Consider the following 23,261-nt stretch of genomic DNA (forward strand, 5'->3'; position numbering starts at 1 on the left):
AGGGTGTGCCGGCCTCTTTGCATCCATACTAACACTGGATCTATATGGAAAACGAGCGGAAAGGAATTCTGATTTATGGATCTCTACGGTCTGACGGCTAAGCCTTTCAAAGTACTCCATTAATTAGCTAGTAGATCTTTTCGGGAAAGGGGCTTGGTGCTTTTCCCCTGATTACTGAGTCACTGTTGCCTTCACGATCAGAAAATGGGAGTAAAAATAAAATGAGGGAAAAGTGCCTCGGGTCTGTCTTATCTCCTTTATGTTCTTCAGTCACTTTGGTGTGCCAATGTCCACTTTTGTCCATAAAACCTATGCGCAAACACTAATGATCCACTGATTAGTTCAAGCTTACTGTAAATTCAGGTTAACACTGAAAACTAACTGAAGCATATATGGCAGAAATCTGTCAAGTCAAAATGTTTTACATATATTTAATATTAATTTTCTTATTTCAAAGTGACAAAATAAAATACATTTGTCTGACATAAATACTTGTAAATTAAGCCACTGCACCACCATATTGGTATTCCTCACTGTTACATTCCATTGAATTAATAGGAAATTATACGTATTCAATGAAAAACCGTCTAACAAGTCAGCGTTTTTAAGCTTCCCTGTATATTCTTATAATGCAAATAACCTAGGCATGCAAATGGTTTTTTTTTTTTTAAAGTGGGGTTTTCCCTGCTTATTAAAAAGTAATGTGCATTACAGTAGTGAACAGTATTAACATACAGACAGACACAAACTACACACACAAACACACACACATATATACGCTACTTTTAAATCTGCAGAAACATTTATGCCCTCTATACAATATACCTTTGTGTTTTTTTAGTTATTCATTGTTTATATAATTTCTTTTTAGTTTGTTATTTGACTGCAAATGCGTCAGCAACGATTGTTAACAGCATTGAAGCAGTTTGATTTAAACACTAGTTAAATTAATTATTGATTTAGCATAGGCTACATAGTTTTTCATTTAGGTATTGCTAGTAAATATATTTGAGTCATCTTAGAAAGCCTGAAATAGATGTTGGGACATTAAAACATTATATATACATCATAATTTCTTACTACATAACTAATGTAATTAATGTTTTATACAATACAAACATGAAGCTTTATTTCAAGATGACGGCAACGTCAGAAATGTTACAACATAGAGCAACAGATGTTATTGCATTATTAATTTTAAATAAATCCTAATTTACACGTTCATGTTGAAAAATTCCCAAATAATTATAGACTGTACCATAAACATGGCCGATAAAATCTGAAATAAAAATTAATTTACATACACATAACACGAAAATTAATCTTGTGTGACTGATTTGCTTAAAATCGGGTTCTTTTAGGTTAGCAGTTTGCCTCTGACTCAATGGTGCTCTCTGCCGGTAGGGAATAGAAAGATGGCGGATCGAACACTTCCTGTGGCTTCAATGCCTCTCGGCAGTTTAGAACGCAATGAGTGATCCAGTTTATATATAGATCAGTTAATATTGATAGTCCACTTTAGACATTCTACTAACTACAAAAAAACTTTGTAACATGTTAACTAATTCTCATTCATTTGCAACTATATTTCTAACTATAAGTGTAGACTGTTAGGGTAGGTTTATGGTTAGTACAATAGGTTGACATATACTTGCAAAGTTTCTCATATGGCAGTAACGATATTAATCAGACAGTCTACTAATACTTCTATGACTCCTAGTCGACATGAAGTTTCAAAAATACTTAATGTCTGAAGTGGAATATCAAAATAAAGTGTTACCAATATATATATATTAAAATGTATTAAGATATTACATGACACCTTTATTTAAACTTTTCAACAGTTTTCAGCTTGTATGCAATTACTAGTGAATGAGACCCAGAGTTGCAGCTTTCTAACTCGGCACAAAAATACAGGAACATAGTGCCCTGAATTAAACATACCACATGTGGTGCTCGGTTCCGCCCCAGATTTTGTGTGTAGTGAGATAACACCAATGTGAAATGAAGAGAAGCGGAAGATCTGTCAACGTTTGGCAAGCGCTTTCCTCAGACTCTGACTGTACCATTTGAGATGCCATGTAATTTTCCACATGAAAAGAGAGAGCAGATACAGATATTCCCTTGCCAGGCGCCTAGTTTTAGATGAGGCGTTCCTCCCCATATGTTATGTTGAAGAGTACAAAGATAAGATATTAAGTAATCCCATCCCAAAGAAGTCATCATACAACTTCAGAATGACAAGAAATCTGTGTGACAAAATCCAAAACGTTAGTGTGAATCTCTCATCCAGATTGGTGTAACACGGTGTGCATATCCAAGCTACTCATTTGTAGCAGTCAGACGGTTTTCTCTTTCCAGCTCCCATTGTAACATAACATCTACACATATCGTCCGGCGGGTTTTCTGGTGCCAGACGCCTAACAAGACAGCTGCGTTTGACTTATGGCTTTTGCCATTGTATTTCTCTTATCATTGACTCTCTTCAAACAGGCGTCCCTGACAGTCCTACAAAAGGAGAAGGGTAGAGTCTGGCACGGCCGCTAGACTCACACATGCCAGTATTGTTACTCGCTGATCTCTAATTTGATCATTTTCATCAGGGCGCCATGGGACGCAAACAGATGGCTTCAGAGGCAAATTTAATGGAGGTTTCACAAACAAGCCTTCTTGAGAAGTGGACCAATTTAAAACGTCACTGTACTGAAATGAGCAATGTTCCTCTGCCCGGCCGAACACTTCTGATGCTGCTTCTGCGCAGATAAGAAAAAAAAAGAGATTAAAATATTTGAGGAAATCAGAGCTAAAACATGGCAGCATTTCAACTAGAGTCCAAATGCATGTGCAAAGATTTCAGTACAAAACTAAGATTTGATTTATAAGTATAAATTTGTAGTGCTGATTAATTCAAAAGATCAAGACAGTTCCCCTAAAAAGTTTTTCTTTTTTTTCCATTCCCTGTAACAAATATAATTTTTAATGCCAATTTATTAAGTAAAAATTATGTTTCGGTGATCGTGACGAATCAAGATTAGTAACAGCAATGTATCCAATCTCTATGGAATGAAATGTATCTATAACATTAGATTTGTTATTAAATAAGATACATAATTTTAACAGGTACACTTCATGTGTATAATAATACATTTATAATATAATATAATATAAAATAATATACTTACAAATGAGACAACTTTTTGGGCACATACAATACCAATATAACACAATACAATTGTTTTTCTCTGTCTCCTTATAAAGAGAAGATTTGGCTAATTGTGCAAAATATATATAAAAATACAAAACTAAACAACAAAAAAGATGATAAAGAAAAATTAGGAAAACAAGAGAAAAGGAGAAAACAAGCTGAAAATCTGATCTATGAAAATACTCATATTTCAGTGGTGTAATAAAGGTCCAAGGGGCCAAACTGACCCATTAATTTAATACACAAAGGACAGGGAGCTCTTCTTTTTAAGCGAATGAAAACCACCGGCGTTAATCAAAAAGGAATCTACTGACATTTTCTTGGACAGATATCTTTTAATCTGCACCCAAAGGCAAGGGGCCATTGAGCCATATCCAGCAAATTAATGATGAACAATCTGTAGAATGGACCGTGTGGTCAGTGAATAGGATTACGCTGGCAGCTTTGTCAAGAGCAGCTATACATCAAATTAAAGAACAATGACGCAGCAGAAACAGCACAGAAAAATGATGGTGACATGACCTGCTGAACAAAAACACGATCAAACATCAAAAGATAATATGGGCATGGCAGAGGAATAACATTCCTAAATTACAGAATTGCAAAGCAACCAACATTAGATTAACTGAAATCATATTTTCAAATTTTGCATATTTAATAATGTCGCTCGATGGTCCTCAAAGTGTAGTGCTCTTCATCAGCCCTGCTGCTCTTCACATTCATCATCTTAAGAGAGGAGCACTTAGAGTCAGAATCACTATGGTAGTAAACACGTGTAAACACTTAACCACTCACAACCTCATTTCACTGCAACATCACATACCACTAAAACCAGATTAAACCAAAACTGCTTCAAAGCAGAAAAGTATATTTTCAATTTATGAATGTGTCATCACAGCCTTTTTTGTTAGTGGAATCAAAAAAATGCACAGCACGGGTGGGAAAATAAGTCGTTTTCATCCGATTCAAGAATGAACAAAGACTGTATATAAGATAAAATATAAAAGCTATTTGCTCTCTAATTTTAAAACTCTGCAATTAAAGCAGTCTGGTAAATCAATAAGATCAGATAAGAAGATCTGGCACAAATCCAATTCATCTGAGGGCTATCATTACGAGAGAAAGAGAGGATTGATAACTTGTCATTGTCGTAATTTCTCTCAAGAATTCGTAGAAGCTGCCAACAGTCCCTTTTGGTTCATAAGATAGGATTACTTCTCTAATGAAATGTGTGAAGCTCTGAGTAAACATGCAAACACTGGTTTGAAAAGTCTAACCGCAGTGTGGCTAACAATAGCTAATCGCATTCCAGCCGAACCTCTTACGACTGCCATCTGAATCTTGATCCATCATTTAAAAACTTAATAAAATGCATGGCTGAAATACATCGAGCGACTTGAGAATTGCACATAATGCTGCCACAAATAATCACTACAACTCTCTCCCCCTGTGGCCAATATCCATCTATCCGTTACCAAAACGGATGTGCATTACTGGCACATCAGCTCTCTTTCAGGACCAGTTTAATAGCCTCTGTTCTCTCAGGAATGAAAGAGGCAATAAGCTCATGCCGATACTCACATTCTACCCATTATGTTTTGATTGCATTAGCAATTGAAATAGAAATAAAACTGGAAAAACAAATCCATCGCTTAGCACTAGAAAGATAGTGACAGCAAATGCCCAGTTTCAAGTGCACATGCATGTGCCTGTCAAAAGAAGTTCTTCAAGATAATATTCAAAATGAAATGTCTTTCTTTTCCTGAATGCCTTCAGACTACCAGATTGCAGGAGGAGGAATAGGATAATGCAGACACGTCCTTGGAGACTGGTACAGAATGTCATCCGCTGTCTTACAGCTTTGAAACATCACGTCTGGTGAAATTTCCACTAAAATAACAAATGCAGTTTTACGTCAACTCTTTTCACCGGCAATCAAAGTCAATTGTTATAATTACGCCAGTATTGAAACAACATTTGATGCAGGTAACAACTGCAACATTTTGCATAATATCAAGTCTGCTTATGCCTTCGGGTACCTGAGTCATTGGGGAAGTAGAGCGCAATGCATCGGTCCCATGATAGAGCGCTTAAATTGGGCCATTCTTTGAGCACTGAGGAAGCGTCTTTATGCCCAGTCATTTTTTCCTTTGCTCTTTCCTCTTAAGGGAGCAAAGATCCAAAATGCGTTCAAGTGTGGTGTGTAAGACAGAAGACAGTGATTCTCTCAAAGGCTGACAGGCCTAAAGAGAGTTTCTAAGTATCTTGGGAGCGCAGCTCAAAAAAACCTTCACCAAAAGAGACTGAAACCAGGAGAGACTGAAAACACTGATGCTAAACATTTATGCAGAGTCTTGTATTCAATCTAACAAGAACCTAAGGGTTAGATTTCAAAGCCAAAGATAATCCAGAAAACAAAAAGTGTAGCTTTTATGCGCTAATTAGAGAAAGCAAGCAACAAAATAATTATACAGCATACAGCTACGGAAAGATGGAGCTTTTGTTGTTCGAGTTGAAACCAGGCTGAACGAAATTATATTTTTCCACTGAAAATGCACAATCTGTAAGATAAAAGTACAGTGAAAAGTTTAAGAGTCTGAAAACATTTTTGATCATTTGCAACTGTTCAGATGAGTCTTTGTGCATGTGCGTTGTGGAGTAATATGCTGTTAGCTGGGCTGGTCTTTTTATAGGAGCTGATCCATCTAAGCCTAGTTTTAAAAAAAGTCACAAGTGGCTACACATGCTTCATCCACAGAGCCAAATGCAATTTCCTTTTGGGAGATGGACAGGTTTAGAATGCAGTGAACAATGGAGCTGGTTTGTGGGACATCGGGCGCTGAGAGACGGCGGGCAGCTCACCCCTCAAAGCCGCTCACAAGCTACTCTGTAAAAAGCGTTAAACAATGGTCAGTCCCAGAGTCCCACTGCATCTCAAAGCTCCTGCTTTTGTGAGGAAAGAAAAGCAGATCAATTTTTCTGCCTACTGGAGTCCATGCCGTCCAATGTGCCAAACTTTAAAAATGAGAAACGACCAAAAGTGGCTGAGCTCATGCCAAAATATTTTTAGAGAAATCATCCTGAGCAGAAACCCAAATACTGAGATAACTAAGGTAAGACCGAGAACCACATACTATTGTTTCGTGTCATTTAGGGTTTCTCTTAAGATTATACCACAATAACATTAAAAATAGAAAAAAGAGAAAAACATTAGGGATCCGTAGTATTATCAGAAAATATCCTATTGCGTCCGCCATCTTGGAACAATCTACTTGACTTCATTCACCATACCGTAGGTTTGCATAGAGCCGTTGGGTTCAACAACACTATGGCAGATGGCTTACAGATCGCGGCCCCTTAAAAAAAGTTGCATCAGTATTGGCTACATCACACATCCCTAAAAAAATATAACCGATGCAAATCAGAACATCCATGACACATATACATACGTATGCCAATAACTGGATCAAAGGCTTCAGTGGCCCGGACTGTAAAACAGGTGTCAAAGTTCATGCCCCTGTTCTGTAAGGGGCACATTTTAAGCTCAACTCAATCCCCTGTTCACACGCGTCTACATGCATGCTTCCAAAAACGTCCACAGCACATACCAGAGACACTTCTCTCTGAATACACACGCACCAAAGTTTAATGCACAGAGCTGTATGTTTAGAGAGAAATACAAGCTACTTTTGAGGGGCAGATTCTAATTAAAGGCGACGAGGCCTGTTAAACGACAGGCTCTCCCTGTGCTGATATGGCCTTGGCGGCCCCTCTGCAGGGAAACATTAATTTCAGTTTCACTCTGCTTCAGTGGTTCCCCTCCGTAACTTATGAACAGCTCGTGAAATGTCTCTCGTTGGCCTATCCGTTTTAACTGTCACTAGGAGGGCACATTTCAAAACGGCCGTCACACAATAAAGCATTATGAATGGAACCTCGACTCTATGCCAGTAATACTATGAAAACAAGAGACTGTCTGGTTTCAGTGTCACAGAGCTGCTATTTTTCCCCCGTTATCCTTTGCATTAGCGTAAAAGGATTATGCTGTTACAAACCCGATACAGGGTTGAGTGGCAGAGAGGCAATAATGCTGATTAGCCTTGTCAGTCAGCAGAAAGTCCTGACCCTTCATATTTATTTATTTATTTAAAGTAAGGCTTGAGCTCAAGAGGAAATATAAGAACAAAATGAAGGTTAGAGTCAATGTACGTGTTCGGCGGAGGTTTGCTTTGGTATGCTGGAGTAGCCTCCTGACAGGAATGAAATGCTGTTAAAGGATTAGTTCAACCAAAAATGAAATTCTGTCATCATTTACTTGCTCTCATGTCATTTCAAACCCTGTCATGGCCTTCTTTCTTCCTTGGAAGAAGATAAAATGGGGGAAAAAAATGCTAATTGTTAAAAACGAAAATGCTATATTTGATGAAAACCTGCTCTTTAAACTTAAATAAAAAGAAACTAAAAAATGAACTCAAAAGCAATTAAATATTTTAAAACTTGATTGCTTATAGCATATTGCCAGCTCACTAAGTGCCGCGTTTGCAGTGTAAAAAAACAATGAAAACAATGCTTTAAATGAAATCGACCAATCACTGAAAGGGTTTGGAAAAATGAAAAGTTGAATGACTCGTTTGGGAGTCATTGAACAAATAAGGTAAAAATGAATGCATATTATAAGTAAATTAATGGATACATTTAAGTATGTATGTATACATATTTAAATATATCTTTTCATTTACTTTAAATATTAAAAAGGAAAAATATAATATTTTCTTATAATTTCTATTAGAAGAAAATGAAAGGATATATTTAAATATGTACATATAAATCTTATATATAAATATTTAAATATATCCCTTCATTTTCTTATAATATGCAATCATTTTTACCTAATAATACACGGTTAGCAATGTTGCTGAGAAATTTAATGCAATTAAAAATGAATTAATTTATAGCAGCTAGTGCATTAACTTTGACAGCCCCTAAAGGACAGTTCTAAAAGTAACAACACAATAGTAGGATGAGCAAACAATTACATAAATGCAAACCTCATAGAGCAATTTTCTGCCTTTTACATGAATAGAAACTATAAAGCAATAAGGTCAAAATAGCAATATGTCCCCGACTCCCCAGACACCCATAAGGTCAGAGCTGCAATGTAATTACACAAAATTAGACCATATAGCTTCAGACAGACCATAAAATGATCAGATAGTGTCCCTTCTTTGCTAATGTCGCAATTAAATTCAAGCACAGTAATCCACTTAAGTGTGGCTGGATTCTGTTGATCTGTCTTTGCAGAGCATGCAGCTCGATCTTTCCCCACAAATCCCTTCATCTCATTCCCTCCAATCCACGCTCAAACAAGAAAGCAGCATTTATGCATATGAGACCTACTACATTTATAGCAGTAAAAGTCTTGGTCTCGAGCACAAAAAGTGAGTTATAAAGAATCAAAACACTTAGCAGTGTCTGTTTACAGAACCACAGGAGGCCAAAACCTGCATTATGTGATTCCCCACTGAAAACTTGCTCTTTTGAAGCCACTTTCCTCTCCGCAGCTAGCAAACAGCTGCAAAGGCATGATCAAATACGGCCCCTAACTTATAATCAGGCTAAGCCCCTACGGTCCTTCTCTTCCGATGCTTTAAAATAAAAAAATATATATAAATAAATAACTAAAACATCTCAAACAAAAAGCCACGAGTCCAGCTGAGTCCTACAGGGAATATCCTCCCGAATAAACACTTGAACACTACGAAGCAAAACACAATGAGCAATTAAATGAAGTGGATTTTGACCACTCCAGTTCTTTTTCTCTCAGGCGTCTGCAGAGATCGGCCATATGGACACCAAAGTCCACGGGGGGCGCTGAGAACATCTGAAATCCGACATGCATTTGTGAGAAAAAAATGCAGAGACCAAAACCGGGTGAGAAATTTGACAGGGTGTACGAGAAAGAGAAAATAAAAGGGCCGACGTAATGGGAAACATTACTCGCACCGAAAATTATTATGTATCTAAGGGCCCTTCAGCGTAAATGTGGAAGCCAATTAGGTAGAGTACGAAGCTGTTACATTCAGTTTGGAACGTGGATACATCAAGCTTCTCTATGTTACAAAGATAAAGGAACACAATTTTTGATAGTGGCAGCGCCCGAAGGTGAGCTCAATTCGGTCTCACAGAGGAGACGCATGATTTAGAGATGCTGAACATGCCTCATCACATGCCCTAACAAAAAGCCTCTCTCTGAGTGAAATGACACTGTATCTTCCCCAGCTATCCGCCCCGTAGAGTAAGGCACATTCACGCTTGTGCAGAGGCAAGAAAGACGAGAACTGATGAGGCCATTATTCTCCCTGATAAAGGGTGGGTGTATGCCACAGGACAAACACAATGGCACACTCCGCAGGTAAATTACGCTCCTCGCTGCATTGTAATCATGTTGCAATCACTTCTCGTCTCTAAAACCGCAGTTCGCATGAGAGATCACTCTGACCCCATGATCAACTGGTTTACTTCAGTTTTTCTTGCGTTTTATAAGCAGGTTTGCTGTTATCCAAGTCTGAGATCTTCATCAGACTGTGTGAAAACACAGGGCGCCTGCGAAATCAGAACCAGACGCTATGAGGTTAAAATGCTTCACCTAAATGACCTCTCACATCAGTTTTAGTCAACGTACAAAACTTAGCGAACTAAGCTCATATAAAATGCAATGCAATAGTCACATTGTCTTGGGAAATAAAACATGAGCATTTGTATTTTACAAGGGTTTTGTGCCTTCAGTGGTTCTCAGTGGAGCTCAATCTGATCACCTCTGTGCAGAAACGATCCCTCTCATTTTTAGCAAACACTTTTTTTATATTAAAAATTCATTTTTTTTGTAATGATAATCAAATAAATGGATGCTTGGTGAGCATAAGAGACTTCTACCAACCCCAATGTTGCCAAGTCTGCAGTTTTTCCACACAGTTGGGCTACTTTGACACTGGGTGGAAGTGACCCAAATAATGTGATATTTAGCCCCTGAAATACAAATCTTACCAGGGAAATCTTGTAAAAAGAAAAGTGTATTTTACCCACCAGAATGCAGTTTTAACTGTGGGACCCCCCTCAAAATGCCATTAAGGGAGATTTTGTTTTGAGAATGTTGTTTTTGAGGTGGAGTAACCTTTAATGTTCATTTAACATTTACAAGTACATTTTTAAAATCAAAAGTTGTATGTTCACATTATAAAGTTTTTTTTAATACCAAATATCAACTAAAATTAAACACAGCTATTGTTTGTTGCTTGTTGTCAGTTACTGTTAAAAAACGCATTAACTAATGTTAACAAATGAGCTTATTGTAAAATATTAGCAATAATAATTAAATACCACTGTTAAAAGATGTTTTTCATACTGTAAATTATAAAATTATGATGTCTAAACTCACTCTCGGAACATACGATTCTAGTTTTACCATTTAATTACTTATATATTTAGGGAAAAAAGTATTGATTGTAAAATCAGACATTTATCACCCATCATAAAATCAACTGAAAGCTTATCAATACTGGACTGAAGTGTAATATTGGTGCATCCATAATAAAAATCTATTCTAACAAGCAAAAAAATTGAGACTTGACTTTAAACCTGTCCTTGAAAGACATATAACTTGACTTGGACTGAACTCAGAGACCCTACAGTCCTACGACTGCAAAGTAGCCATGAGATAACAAGCCCACATTAAGTATGCCATTTGGAACAGGGCTTCCCTTTTTACATACACTGCACTGCACTCCAAATGGAAGACATGTGAGAAATGCAGTCATATTACTTTTTAAAAGTCCTCCTCATCCAGTCAGCTCTATTACAGAGAATGAAAAAAGCCTATGAAATCTCATGGGTCACCTTCTCCAGCGAGCATCCGCCCATAGGGCTGTGAAAGGCGGTGCAACAAAGCTTGAGGCACTCGTTCACTCTCTCCGAGTTCAATCAGTCTGAACATGCAGCGCTGAAGAGAGCGGAATCAGAGCACCGCAGACCAAACTCAAGAATGTGATCGAACCTTGTTAAACGCTCTTTTCTCTCATTACACAAGAAACACAAAGAGTACAAGATTGAACACATCCTCTCAGGACGCCGTGGGAAGTTAATGACAGAAACAAAGAAATCAAAAGAAAAGCGAGTAGATATTCCACCTCGCTGCGATTCTGCGCACCCCGTGGAGGCGAGCGCTCATTCGAATTCATAAGAGGATAATTAGACAGGAGCAAACTGAAGCTGATTTGTTTTGATTGGGAATTTTTCGAAGGCCGACCAGGCTGCTTGTTCCACAGGTGTCGGGAGCTTTTAGTTCTCTGCTCTCTTGTTACATGCTCCTCTGCTGCAAGGTCATAAGTTAAAATGACATTTAGCAGCATGCTGGGCACACTGGGTAGGAGAATTTATGAGTTTGGTGTTTGGAGGGGGCATTTGATTGAGTCCTCAATCTAGTGAGGTGGGCAGTGCCAGCAGCCATCATTAACCTTCACTCTAGCAGGCGTCCATGTTTAAAGGGACAGTTCAACCAAAAACCAAAAAGCTGTTTACTCCACCTTGTGTATTTCTGAAACCATTGCGGAGATTCTTGGGATGGCCAGGGGGCCTTGCCTCCCCCTTACGATTTAAAGATTTTACTAAATATTTGTTTATTAATAAAATCAGCTCAAAAATAAATATGCACAGAATGTAGTTATTTCAAGATGTTTTATTGACTGACCAAAATCGTCCCCCGATCTCAAAAGTCAAGCTACGCTTATGTCTGAAACATAAATCATATATTATCTTAATGCTTAATAAATGTGTTCTGAGTGCGTCTAGTCTAAAAAAACCCCAAATAAACATTTTAATTGTCATCAGAACAAGTAAGTAACAAGTCTGCCATGTTTGTTCTGACCAACTGAGGAAAAAAGCATTACCATAAATCATTACTACCAATGGTCATTAAATCTAACGGTCACTCTTATCCAATCAAACCGTGCAAATGATTAACCATTGTGAATTGTGTTAAAATAAGGCAATAGTTTTGAACACTGGATACAGCCTGCATCTTTAAGGTCATGTTAAAACTCTGTAATCCAAATTTTTCTATGCAATTCAAATACATAAATATTAAATGTAGGCCTAAATATTTCTGAGTGTAGCTCAGCTATCTGGCCAAGTCTGTTGACATTGTACAGCCAGAGTCCTTGAGCTGTATAATAAGACTTGTATACAAGTCCATAATTCCTCAACAAAATCTCCCTCCTCAAGATTAGCATTGGACAAATGTTGCTTTCTGGACATGGTCTAGCTACAGACTAATAGCACTTCTATAAACAAGACAGGGTAGAGGGGGAGACAGGGAAATAGAGCACTTAGAGGAGAGCTACTTTATCCAGCAGCTAAAATAACAATGTTTCAGGTGTTTAAAAAAAAAATGAGAGGACAGTCTCAGCGCCAGGAATGAATTTACAAGGATTTATGCAGCCTCCCCACTTGAATCAACCCTTTATGAGGTGAAGGACCTTGGGGACACACTTGTTCAAATGCAGTGCCATGTCTCTGCATGTGTGAGAATCAAGGCTTCATTTCTGCTTTTCATAAACACTCTGTAATTGACGCATCAAACCAAATTCATTGATATAACATGAGGCAGAGGTATAAAAGCATCAGAATAAAGCAGTTAAACATTTCCCAGGCAGGATTCCTGCTCTAGTCAAGCCCCTTGATCCCACAGACTATTTGACTTGCAAATGTCCACTGAAACATTTCAGTCAATGGCTTTGATAAAATATTCCCTTTTTTCTCCCATGACCCTACCAACCACTGTCTCAACACTACAAAAAGACAAGATGGCTTGACTTGCAGGTTATGGGGAGCCCTTAAGATGGCCCCAAGAAAGAAGCTGAGATGGTACTGAGAAAACAGTACAGAATCTAAAACCAGTGAACAGCATCTCAGGGGACATTATTAACAGCTGCAATGCATCTCAGGTTTTCAAAAACCCACCATCACATTGAAAGACAGGGATAGACATATTCATTTTTAATAAAGGCGCACTCAATGAGCAACATAGGATTTTTGCCAGCAGTGCTAAATCTTAACAAGCCGCATACTAGGACTACTACTAAGTAATACCGATTAACTAACTGCTAATGTGCTAACGGCTTAACGCAAGAACTACACATGCTGCGATTTGTAAGCATAGTGCCATTCACAGTTCAGTTTATGAACAATTTCAAATAGTCTTTAATGGAATAATTTGTTCCATGGCATTAACGTTTTAGAGAGCCATGAAATATGTACCAATAAGAACAGTGCAGTTTCCAAAAAAACTAACACTAGAGGCAGTAAAACTCTGACACCTTTTATTCCTTTTTACACTAATTAACGGTTTCGATTCACAAAACAGAATTTTCGTACAATTACCTAAAGAATATCATGTTACGACCTCAAAACAATTGATTGGTGATTTTGAACGTTAACCTCACAGCTTTGTAGTAAGTAATACATCGGGGTAAAACAAAAACGAATGCAACAAAAAAATAAATGAAATTGTAACCATATACTGGAAACCAGTGATATCATCTCACAAATCTCTCACATCTGCTGGATAAATCTGCAGACAGCCCAGCTAGAGTGATCACATGGTATCGCCACAGGAGAGATAACACAACCCATTTCCTGAGGCTGTGTGGGATAGAATTGATACTTGAAGGACAAGTGTGAGACTCAAGACAGCCTGCAACACTTTAATCAGGACACCTTAAATATGGTAAACTGTAGACAGAGATAAAGACCAACAGTGGCACTGGATTAAAAGAGAGCTGAATATAGAGAGATTTGATCAGTTGACCTCCACAAACTGCTCAATACCAATGGTCCATTTCATTTGGGTTCTGTGCATCACAAATCCCTCCTTCTACGTTTGTAGGAGGACATAAATAGATAGAAAACGTCTCAAATTACCACATTAAAGCCTTTAACAGTAACACAGCACCTACATCACAAAAAATGATGCCTTTGAGGATTAGGGGTTTCATGCATATTCTTTTCCACTTTTTCCTTTTCCATAAAGGCCTTTCTATTTCACAATATTCAGGATCTATCACAGCTGGCTCCGTTTTTTTTCCCTTGTGGGAAATTCAGCAAAGCTGCTAAAGGAGTTCAGGCCACAACTTTGAAAAGCGCAACAACCCTCTGCTGAATAACCACATCAAGAGAATCAAAAGCTCTCAGACACATGCTTCTGGATTTTTAATTTTACATACTCAATTGGGTCCAGCTTGGATTTCCAACGTGTCGCCGCGCGACTCCTTTCATTCTAGCAGGGTTTCCACTGCGGTGGGAAGTAAAGAGAAATAAAACTTAAGAACAGGCCATGAAACGTCATTACCAAACCAACCTAAGGGCATTCGACTTTTAGATAGTAAAATTGCACATTTACAAAAAAGTGTGAGCCAAATCAACAAACCGTCTGTCTACAGCTTTTCACCGGACCAGAGCGAAGCCGGTGTTTCTCAAATCTCATAAAGTTAACAAATCACCTTAACAGCCTCCTCATTCTGCCCTGCAAAAGACGTCTTGGATACCACACACAGCCATTTTATTTGTCATACACAAAAACTCAGTGGGCGAAACCTTGAATGCAGCTCTTCAGAATGAAATCGATGATGTTATGAGGTGCATTTAATTGCATATAAATCCATTATTTAATGCTATACGAGGCAATCCAGTTATTGGAAGGAATATTGCTGCCATTACGAGCCTGGAATGAGTGAAGCCTTGGCCAAAAGTGAGCTATGTGTTTACTTGCTGGCTGAGCAGATTGCTGGTGTGCAATGATGAACACAGGCTCTCGGGTGAGAAAGAAAAAAGACATCCAGGCCTGCAAGAAGCCTCATAGTCAACTCATCTTCTGCCTACCGGGGCTGACAACAGGTCAATGTCGACGCCAAAACAAGCCTCCAGAGATGGCGCCTTCGGTTTCGTTCCAGCTAACTCGAATCCATTTAATGATTATAATTAGTTAATTGCCTATAAAGACTTGGCCTGGAAATTGCCCTTAACAACCGTGTCACAATGAAATATTGCACTCCAGCAAACGGCGACAAACTAAACTGCCAGTCTAGCAAAGTTTTTTTTATTTCCAAGACTCTGTATGTAGTGAATTCTATAAAAGGATAAAAATAATAAACAGAATAATGGAAAGCTAAAAGGGATGAAGGCCACCAGGAATAGACATTCAAATCTGTTGGAAAGACTTGGCTTTTGTAAGCCTACTGAAATGGACACTACTGCTGCTACTACTATTACTACTAATAATTAAAAAAAATCTATAAAAATAATACACAAAATATTTAAAACAATTAGCAACGATAATCCTGATTAATGGCATTAAAAAAAAAAAAAGGTTTTGCTTATATAATATTCTACCTGGACTCTACCTGGACCATAAATGTGCCTTGGTGCATAAAATACATGAAAGAATAAGGAAGCATATTAAATTCTATTGTTTTAAATTAGTAAAAATATCTGATGGCAAATTAAAGAATTACAAAATTACTATTTTGGGTGAAAGTACTTAATCTTTTAAGGTGTCAAAGAGATTTTTGTTGTAAATATACACAATGACATTTTGGTGGGTAAATTTAGTAAATCTGGGAAAAATGTGATATTTATTTTTGGCTTAGAAAAACAACATTGCAGTGAATTTATTTTGGAAAATACATCAATTTAAAAGCTGTATTATTTTTTATAGTTTCACCTTTGCCCAAAGTTTTCTAAATATATACTGTGTGTGTCTTTTTAGATTCATAAGAAATATACACAGTAAACGGATATCATATATATTATGCACACGTTTTATTTCGGATGTTAATATGTTAATTATTAACCATAATTAATTGATTCCCAGCACTTAAAATATTATAGAATTTGTCCCACATAGTAATTTAATAATTAAAATCATATTTTAATGTATTTTTTAATAATTGCATGTACTTCATATTACTGACAAAAAACATATATAAAAGCAAAAAAATAAAAAAAACCCAAACAACAACAACAACAACAACAACAAAAAAACAAAACAGGAAAACAGGTTATCAAAATAACTGTGCATTTTAAATTGTTAAAATTCAAATGAGAGTGCAATAAAAATGCAGGGTCTATTATTAAGTCTAGTTCAAAGCTGCCCTTTTCAAAAGCACGTCGCATTACGATTATCGTGATTGGTGCAATTATGGAACATTAAGCATCAAATTACAAACAAGAACTTTTTTGATTTAATTGAAATCAAAAATGACTTGAGTAAATTAAGTGCCTTGATGAAATGGTGCAGGTTTAGCTGAACATACAGGACACATTGAACAATAAAAACCCAGATGATCAATAAAAATCTCTCCAGATGTAGATTTGAAATGTATTTTTGGCAAAAAACACTTCCTCTGTGCCCTTTTCCAAGAAAATCCCACTTGAATCGGACTCAACATAATCTGAACATGGGAAAGTTAAGGACCGAACTGCTCCAGGGATTTCTTACCAGGCCATTTTACCAGTCCAAATGAGACTCACCGCATCGCCTCTGCGGGCTGAGCCACCTCAAGATTAAAGGCTCACTTAAAACGGACCATGATTCCCACCGTTTGCTCTCGCTCTCTCCCTCTCTTGAGAACCCCACTCATGTGGACCCTTCAGCAGAACATGGGGCCTAATTACCATGCAGAGTGCATGCTGGGATGCAGTACATGCGCCGACGGTCGAAAGGCCAGAGCTCCCAGGTGCAGGAAATGAAAAACAGACGGAGCAAGAGGCGAACTTGATGAAATGTCGCTTGCGGAAAGTAAGGCAACCACACTCGTGTTCCATAATTCAAACTTTATTGACGGGTTTACAAAGTAGCTTCAAAATTAGGCCTGTACAAACTTAGAAATGAAAAACTGAAGGCCACATATTCAAAAAACAAGAAAGCAGACCACTTCGTATCGAAAAGAGTTTAGGGGGGGGGAGGAGATAGGAGAGAAATAAACAGCATTATCCTTCACAGAAGGATATAACGGCGTCCTTCTGGTAGACACGATATTACAAACACACACACAAAAAAAAAAAAACATTTTAGTTGCATCCAAGGAATTACGCCTTTAATACTTTCTCCTTGTTGTTTTATAGCTAAAACACACAGCAGGGCTGAGACTCCACCATCTGCTGCTGCTTTAGTTTTTTCTACACCTGCTTAGGTTCCACCTGCACCTTCGAAATAAAGGACATCTCCATGCCTAATGCTAATCTGGAGAAAAATGCAAACATCTAACGCGAGGTCCAAACAGGCATACATAAAGGGATAAAAGCGTCCAGCATTGTGCAGCTTGACAGGCCAACAGCGGTCCAGTAGTTAACCTTTTGCTGCTTCGCGAGATGTAGTTGGAGATTGATCCTGTTTGGATGTGGTAGAACTCTTTCAGGAGGGGTTCGGCTGAAGGCCTTTGGAGGCAGCAAGCATTGCTCGCACTTTAGCCATGAGGTCCTACAAGCAAAGAGAAATGGAGGAATATTTAGTACAGTCGTAGAGGTGCAGAGCTGGCAGAGAAACTAATTATAGGATACCTTATAAACACGCAGGACAAGAAAACAGAAACAAATTCATAAGCTTGCAGACAACTTTTTGCGATTTGAAATTCAGATTGGCTTCTGGCTTTGTATGTATGAGAATCTAACATTCTAAATATGAATAAGGATGTCTTGTGGCATCGTATAGAGGAGAAGGCCATGGGCAAACAGAGCTGGATGCCTCCCCTCATTCTACGTGGCTCAGGTTACTTTACCCAAGGCCGGCTGCATGCTAAGAGCCCATAGGGAGAATGTGACACCAGAGAACTCACGGCTTGGCACTTGAATAAACATTTGCTTAATGAATATGCACATTAACTAGTGTCAATTATTTCATAGAAATGCCATTTGCATCAAGGAAACGCCAAACAAAAAAAGCACTAAACGAAATATTGCGGGCTCAGTCGAAGTTAAGGCCTATAATGTAGACTGATTTAAAAAAAAAAAGGAATATACTTTAAATATACTAGTTAATGTGCATATTCATAAAATGTGCAAAAACCTATCAGTTAAACTACAGATACATTTCGCCTTTTTCTGTCAACCAGAGTAAAATCACTTCAAGGTTCTTCAAATTTGAAAGCAGATCAACTTGGCATTACGTTTCAAAACGGTAAAATAATCTTTCCGAACAGGTGGCTGAATTGCACGGTTGTCATAGGAGCAAGGTTTGCTCATTGACGTTTGCTGAATTAAAGTCACCGCTGCCTTCCACCCCCTCGTCCAGTCGAAGGAAAGTTATTAACCCTGAATTTCCAATAAAGCCCCTTCAAAATTAATCATTAAACAAACAATTGGTCAAGAAAAGCACAAACAATGCAGGCAAGGACCAATGTGCCTCTAGAGAGAAGGGTTTGTTGTACTTTAAAGGTTCATTAATATCTTTATTAAAGTCGGTTTTACAAAATTACATTAAACAGTGACTTTGACTAAAAGAGCTTTTCACACCGAACTCGAAAAATTGACACGATGATGCTTTTAAATTTAGTTTTTTTTTTTCCCTCATCACTCCCGTGATGAAACTGACCGTCCAATCAGATTTGAGCTTAGATCACATGTGTGGAGCAGCTGCTGTTGCACGAAAAGGCAAGCTGTTTTGAAAACCAGTATAAACAAACACAGAAGAAGAGTATTTTGAGCGGTTCCGAAAGTTACTAAACATACAAAAAGTGCTTGTCTGCCTACTATAGAATGAACATTATCTATAAATCACATTCCAAATTATTACAAGCAGTCAATAATAGTTTAAAGTGGATTTTAAGCAAATTTTTTCATTTTTCATGGCTACGTCTGTACTTTAAAATGTTTTCTTGTTTATAGTTTGTATATTTTAGGCATAGAACCAAAATTTTTTTATCTAAATTTAATGTTAAATCCATATAAGACATATATCAGAGCGAAAATGCACTGCTCGTTGGCGCCACCTAGAGTGCAGGTGTGCGTTAACAAAGGACTTAGTGTGAAAGCAGTGTTCGTTTCGCCTCACTTTTTCACATCAAGCTTAGAGGGAAACAAACTTAAATCAGACTAAACCAGGGTCTGGGTTAGGGAATCTAGCGCAACACCACCCATCAGGTTTGCGAACCATTCATAAGAAACCTAAAAATGGCTGGATGTATAAATTTTCCTTTCTTTTAATTGCAATTCGAATTCAATACAACTTCCTGTATTGTGACTAATTCACTTCAAATTCCCACACATACACCACTACTCGAACACATATAGATTGCTAAAAGACGAAGAACCAGCGAGAATATGTCTCTCAGATCATAGAGTGTTGATCCAGTACATTAGAGTGACAGGACTAAGCTGGGATAAAGGGCTTTCAAAGCTACCAGCTGACCCGAGCAGATTACTGCAATGAAAGGAGGATATCTTCAGTATGATTAGAGCTCATTACGAGACCACAGCTGGCTGTAGTCTGAGGACATGAATATGGCTACCTAAGTCCTGTTCTCTTGTTTAATGGGAACTTAACAGAGGTTGCTTTCTGACATCAAATGACCAAACAAGAACTTGTAGTAATTGGGACTGAGAAATGCTTTTTGCAGTTGGCTGGTTTCTCTGTAGCCATTTGGGTCCAAACCTCCAACCAATCTCACAGATAACCCACATTTTTACCTACATTCTGAGTTCAGAGGATCACCCCACTTTCAGTTCAAGGAGGTTGCACTTCAATCACAGGCCCGGGCCATTTAAAAGCAATTTTGAAAACTCAAATCCAGTATTGCTATTTCTGAAAACATTCTGACTTATTTAGTCATCTTCTTCAGGGCTCTTTACTCCTGTCTGTTTTAGGGCAGCTTCAGAACGATATGCTTCAATTCTATAACGATATGCTTTCATTGTTCATTTTTATTTATTTTGGTTTCCCTCTGGTTTCTCAGAAAGGGCCAATCCAAGTGATGCCTTTTGATCTCCAATCAAGTTTTCATGATAATGGTATCCATACTTTCTTGCTAGCTGTGAGTTAGAGATGGTTTTGGAGTAGAGAATTTCAAGAATCCCTTAGTTTGTTAAGGGCATTCTTTATCAGACTCCACCATTCTCTTGTACACAACAACAGTAATGTGCTCATAACCTGCCAAGGTGCATTTTGAAACCCGTAAACGACTCCTAATCAAACCATCAGTCACCTGCCACCCTTAACCCACAGCCCATGCTAAACAGTGGAAAATAAGAAAGGAGCACCAACATTTTGAGCATGGGGAGGACAGCACAGAACACTAGAAAAGAAAAAGAGACTATTGTGTTCCTCAGGGAGAATCATAAACCAGCCTCCCTTGTTGTTCGTCTGACAGGCAGATAGAGGGTTTGTAAAATCTCAGGGGAGTAGGGCTAAGATCGAGAACATGCTTCCCTAGCTTTTAATGTTACAGCTTTTTCATTTGCCGGTTGTAAAAAACCCCGCCAGTCTCTACCAGGGCGCCTCATGAGAGCACTTCTTCCTCTATCAATAGTCGGGATGTACATGTCAGAGCTGGACCATTCTCTGGAGGATCTGATATAGTTGCGTGATGTACGTCTATGGGCAAAGGATCAAACTGAGCCGAGCAGAAACCTGCTTCTCTACCGCAGGATCTACGGGTGGTCCGGGCAACCCAGGGCTTTCGTTCCCTGGGCTAGAGAAGGGAAATGGGGTCGAAGGGACTTCCTCATGCAACTGAAATGCAAGCATGCACAGGCCTGCTGAAGTTTCTGCCGGTAGTTATTTGTCAAGGTGAACCGTGCTTCAATTGATTCAAACAGCAGTTGCTGGTTTTAATAAGAGCCAACTCGTTTTTTGTAAGACATTGCCCCCTGGAAGTCCTGCCCCAGTTCTGAGGTGTCAGAAGTGATTTCACTTCTGGGAGAAAAGGAAAGTGAATTAGGTTTCCAAAAGATCTGAAACCATGTCAAAGTGGATGAATAAAAGGCTGTTATCCTGCTGGCTTCTCTTTTTGCTGAAGACCAGATGGCTGCAAGTGAAACGCAGTACTGTGTACTTTATTTATCTTATATTCTCGCATCCTCTTCTCTCTGACACAACTGCATTTTCTTTTAAATACATATAGTAGCCACTTTTCGTCTGCTTTGTATAACAATAAGCAATAGGGAAGGAAAGCAAGCGCACTCTGCATTTCATCCTTGCAGCACAAGGCCAGAGATCATAACAGAGCTGCAGGGACTGACAGCTGCATTGAATCAGCATGCGATAGCGACAAGCTCTCTTTCTCCCATAAACATACACACACCTACATACCCACCCCTGGCGACAGGGTCAGGCAACCAAATCACTGTATTTCTCAGTTTCAGCACGTAAGGCTCTGCAAACAGAGACCACTGAGACCGTCTGGCTCTAAATTACATATATTAAAGCTATACTAAGCGTCTCATCAGCTCTGCTGCACAATTTCGGTCTGTTTTCCCCTTAGGCGCTGAATTAAACGAGAGGGGTAGCAAAAGTTTTGTGTTTTTACAGTGTTTGCAAGGGAGCACCGTATTGATATTTCTGGTTAAGTTTATTCCAAACCCTCAACCTTACAAATTAATTTAGCCCGAAAGTGCTTAACGTACAAAATGCAATCATAATTTCATTGGAAAACATCAGTCCAAGTGGGCATTCTAATAGCTAAATTATTTTAACTTTCAATACGGCAAGAGCCCGAAAAAGCAGCAAGATATGAAGACATAATGGTTAATTACAGCTATCTAGCATTTTCATGTAGAAAAAACAGGTTCTGATAAACCTAGAATGTCCTATAGTCTCAACAAAAAAAAAAGAATAAAAATATGCTTTAATGTTGATGCATAATTCCAATAAAAAATTATATTTAAATAAGTATAATTAAAATTAACTGAAATTCATATACAATGTTTAACCAGCTAAGCAAAGTATGTCAAGCACCAAAAGCCTGTTTTGAGAGATTTTGGAAAAAAAAGGGTTTATGGGCCTATATATTATATTGTATTATACATAATATTACATAAATTATGACAAACTCATTAATTATGGCTGCCTGGCACTTCTACATAGAAAAAAACATATGGTTTTGGTCTAAGTGTGGCACAAATTGCAGTCATGATAAATCTCCAGTGTCCTACATAATAAGGAGAAAATTTAAATATAAATAAAAAATGCAATGTTCATTAATATCTTCATTTGATGATATTTCTCTACAAACATTGATATAAATTCAATCTCTTTATTTTAATTAGGCAATATACTGTAATTAACATTTTTATCATATGAAAGCCTTAGTTTACACATAAGCTTTGTTGCTTAATCACATACCTGAGTGATTTTGCTTTGCACCGAAGAGACAATAGTGGAGGACACTTGCTTGTCTTTCTCCTGAGAGCCACCCCTGTACAACAAACAAAAAGAAAGAGAGTGTGAGACGGTGACAGACAGATAAGGGTCTGCCAATTGGCATGGTTAGTGAAAAACACCTTAATACAGTATTCATGATGACTGGTGACTACGTAACCACCACAGACATCTCAGACTGAAACTGAGCGACCAGAAGAAGGTCATGAAATATTCACCCAATGCCGGAAGAGACACAACAACTGCACAAATAAAACAGAAGTCTAGAGAGAGACACAGCGGGAGGTAAAGAAGCAGCAGTAAAAACAACTGAAGTCCGAGGGAGTCTTTTTGATGAAACTTTAAAAAAAAAAGTCAGTCCCTGTATCCGATAACCCTTGGCAGTTTGGTGTTTTCTCAAGTTTTTTTTTTCTTCAAAAATGTCTTTTATGCTATGTTTTATCAAAATGTCATCATGGCGGATTTGGAGCATCTGAAGCTTTCGTGCTTTGTTCAACAGGTAATAAGTCGGGTTGTCAAATCACACTTAAAACCATTATAACCTCCAAATCAAAAAGCTACAGTCCAGTACGTCTTTGTAACACACACGCAGTGCTGTGGGTGAAGCTTAAATTAATATTGCAACAAAGTGGG

At 38.0% G+C, this 23,261-nt stretch overlaps 1 protein-coding gene across 2 annotated transcripts in view; it reads right to left on the reverse strand.

The window, feature by feature from the left end:
- Nucleotides 1-17,525: 17,525 nt before the first annotated feature.
- The window catches only part of LOC122326247 (splicing factor SWAP), a 73,339-nt gene continuing 67,603 nt past the window's right edge, over nt 17,526-23,261 (reverse strand). For both annotated transcript variants that reach the window (XM_043220976.1, XM_043220977.1), the window contains exons 17-18: nt 22,593-22,665; nt 17,526-17,735 (exon numbers count right to left, since the gene is read on the reverse strand). In XM_043220976.1, coding sequence (XP_043076911.1) covers nt 17,670-17,735; nt 22,593-22,665 — 139 coding nt within the window. In that variant the 3' untranslated portion in view covers nt 17,526-17,669. The remainder of the gene's footprint in view (nt 17,736-22,592; nt 22,666-23,261) is intronic.

Source organism: Puntigrus tetrazona, chromosome 21 (assembly GCF_018831695.1).
Source record: "Puntigrus tetrazona isolate hp1 chromosome 21, ASM1883169v1, whole genome shotgun sequence".
In the NCBI taxonomy this organism is placed as follows: domain Eukaryota; kingdom Metazoa; phylum Chordata; class Actinopteri; order Cypriniformes; family Cyprinidae; genus Puntigrus; species Puntigrus tetrazona.